This window comes from Guillardia theta (genome assembly GCF_000315625.1).
Source record: "Guillardia theta CCMP2712 unplaced genomic scaffold GUITHscaffold_12, whole genome shotgun sequence".
Taxonomy (NCBI): Eukaryota; class Cryptophyceae; order Pyrenomonadales; family Geminigeraceae; genus Guillardia; species Guillardia theta.
In genome coordinates, this window is record NW_005434662.1 from 73894 (window position 1) to 76053 (window position 2160).

Genomic DNA, 2160 nt, shown 5'->3' on the forward strand with positions numbered 1-2160 from the left:
TCCTCTACCTCCTCCTCTCCTCCCCTTCATCTCTCCTCTCCTCTCCTCTCCTCTCCTCTCCCCTCCCTCCCTCCCCTCCCCTCCTCGCCTCTCCTCTCCTCTTCTCTCCCTCCTCTCCTCTCCTCTCCCTCCTCTCTCCTCTGCTGCTTGACCTCCCTCCGAGTACCAGGAATGTTTCCGAGGCCAAGACGGTAGAGGACGAACGGGAGGAAGGAAGTAAAGTCGATGATCTAGAGGGAATTTCAATGAGCAGACAGGAGGAGACAAGGGAGAATGGAGAGGAAGGGAAGAAGCAAGATAAGCGAGGAGAAGAGAGAAGATCATGGAAGAGGGGAGGGGAGGGGAGGAGAGGGGAGGAGAGGAGAGGAGAGGAGAGGAGTGGAGAGGAGTGGAGAGGAGTGGAGTGGAGTGGAGTGGAGTGGAGAGGAGAGGAGAGGAGAGGAGAGGAGAGAGGAGAGGAGAATGAAAGCGGGTGTGAAGAATGCGGGAAGGAGAGGAGAAAGCAGCAGGGCAGCAGGTGACCATCTCCCAGCCCAGAAGATATTTCGGATCCAACTTGTTTGCGTACCTGCAGAGGTAAGTAACAGGTGAAAGAGAGGAGGAGGAGGAGGAGGAGGAGGAGGAGGAGGAGGAGGAATTGCAGAGCAGCAGCAGCAGCAGCAGCAGAGCAGCAGAAAGATTGTAGCGCTTACCATCTGCAACAATACTCCAAGATAAAAAAATAATTCAGCGCATTCTCAGTCTGATGACATACATGGATAAGAGGCCCCCCTATCCTCCTCCCCCTCCACACTGACAACACGGACAACAACAGGATCGATCATCAACTCCATCATCATCATCTACATCATCATCTTTACCATCATCGTCTCCAACACCACCATCAACATCATCAACATCTCCATCTCCATCTCCATCTCCATCTCCATCTCCATCTCCATCAGCTCACCTCATTCAGCAGCGTCATGATCTTGGGGTCTTCGTGTAGCGTTAGCCCTGCAATCACCACACATCCCAGCAGAACTGCCCCTTTCTCATTTGACTTGCAACAATTGCAATGGGATCATGTAGAGAACCTGTGAACGCGATGAAGATCTCTGTGACTGTGTTCATCAAGACCTAATCGGGAGCGTCAGCTGACGATGAGCAAGCAAACCTTCGCACATTCTTCATCTCGTTCGCAAATGGTAACGAGGCCTCCTTTCCCACATATCCACCTTCAGCCTCCGTTAGCTCCAGCGTCCACTGTTTCATCAACCTTTCTTGTATCCCAGCACCGCTGAAGAACGTGATGGAGGACATGGGCACGGCCTTGTTGGCTCTCTCTTCAACCATGTCAGATGTCACGGAAGTGACGGCGAGCGATGTCAAGTTACCTCGACCCTGAAACCAACCTGCGGCCTCTTGAGAGTGAAGGAAGAGGGCGGGGCAGTGAGGAAGCCGTTTGAACCGGAGACAAGAAGAGAGAAGAGGAGGACATGAAGGAAGGTAAGAGGATGGAGTAGATCCAGGCCTCCTCCTCCTCCTCCTCCTTCCTCCTCCAATCCCTGACCCATGGCCATAGTGGAATCTCCCCGACAAGGAACTTTTCAATGCGTAGCCCGCCTCAGATCAAGTCGAGTTCGCTCGGAAAGTTTACCGTACCGCCCGTACTTAAGTTGCCACCGAGTTTCAAGTTTTCGGAAGTTCCAAAGTCATGGTTCGGAAGTTCCGACGTTCTCCGCCGGTTCCCTTCTCCGGCAGTCAGCCCGGCCGTGATTGTCCTCGTACTGATCTTTAATGATTGAATTTAACTTTGAGTAAAGCACCGGGTGACTCGGCCCGGCCCTCCGCCGCAGTCTCACTGTCCCTGAGTCGTAGCTTTACTCAAAGTCTCCTACTAGTCGCGGATGCCCGAGCCCGGGCCCACTGCGCGCCGGCGGCTGGGCCCGCCGGCTGAGCTCCGCCGGTGCCAGGCCCGGGGAGTACAGGCTTTTAAAAAAAGTGACATACTGTAGTCAAAAGTCCGAGGCTGTGCTTAAGTCGAACAGATTGGGTATATTTTGAAATTTAGAGGCGATCGCTTTGAAACCTGTAGTGTCCTTTTTGAAGGTCAATTCACTAGCTACGGCCCCTACAGTCAGACCCACCCCTACCCTAATAATCATTCATAGTCTCTTA

The 2160-nt window shown here is 53.2% G+C and overlaps 1 protein-coding gene across 1 annotated transcript; it reads right to left on the reverse strand.

Moving 5' to 3' along the window:
• Nucleotides 1-940: 940 nt before the first annotated feature.
• Nucleotides 941-1335, reverse strand: GUITHDRAFT_102974 (hypothetical protein; the record flags this gene model as incomplete). The annotated part of the gene is made up of 3 exons (XM_005837973.1): nt 941-996; nt 1077-1119; nt 1165-1335. The coding sequence occupies 3 exons, from the start codon at nt 1333-1335 to the stop codon at nt 941-943; spliced, it is 270 nt and encodes an 89-aa protein (XP_005838030.1).
• Nucleotides 1336-2160: the final 825 nt, after the last annotated feature.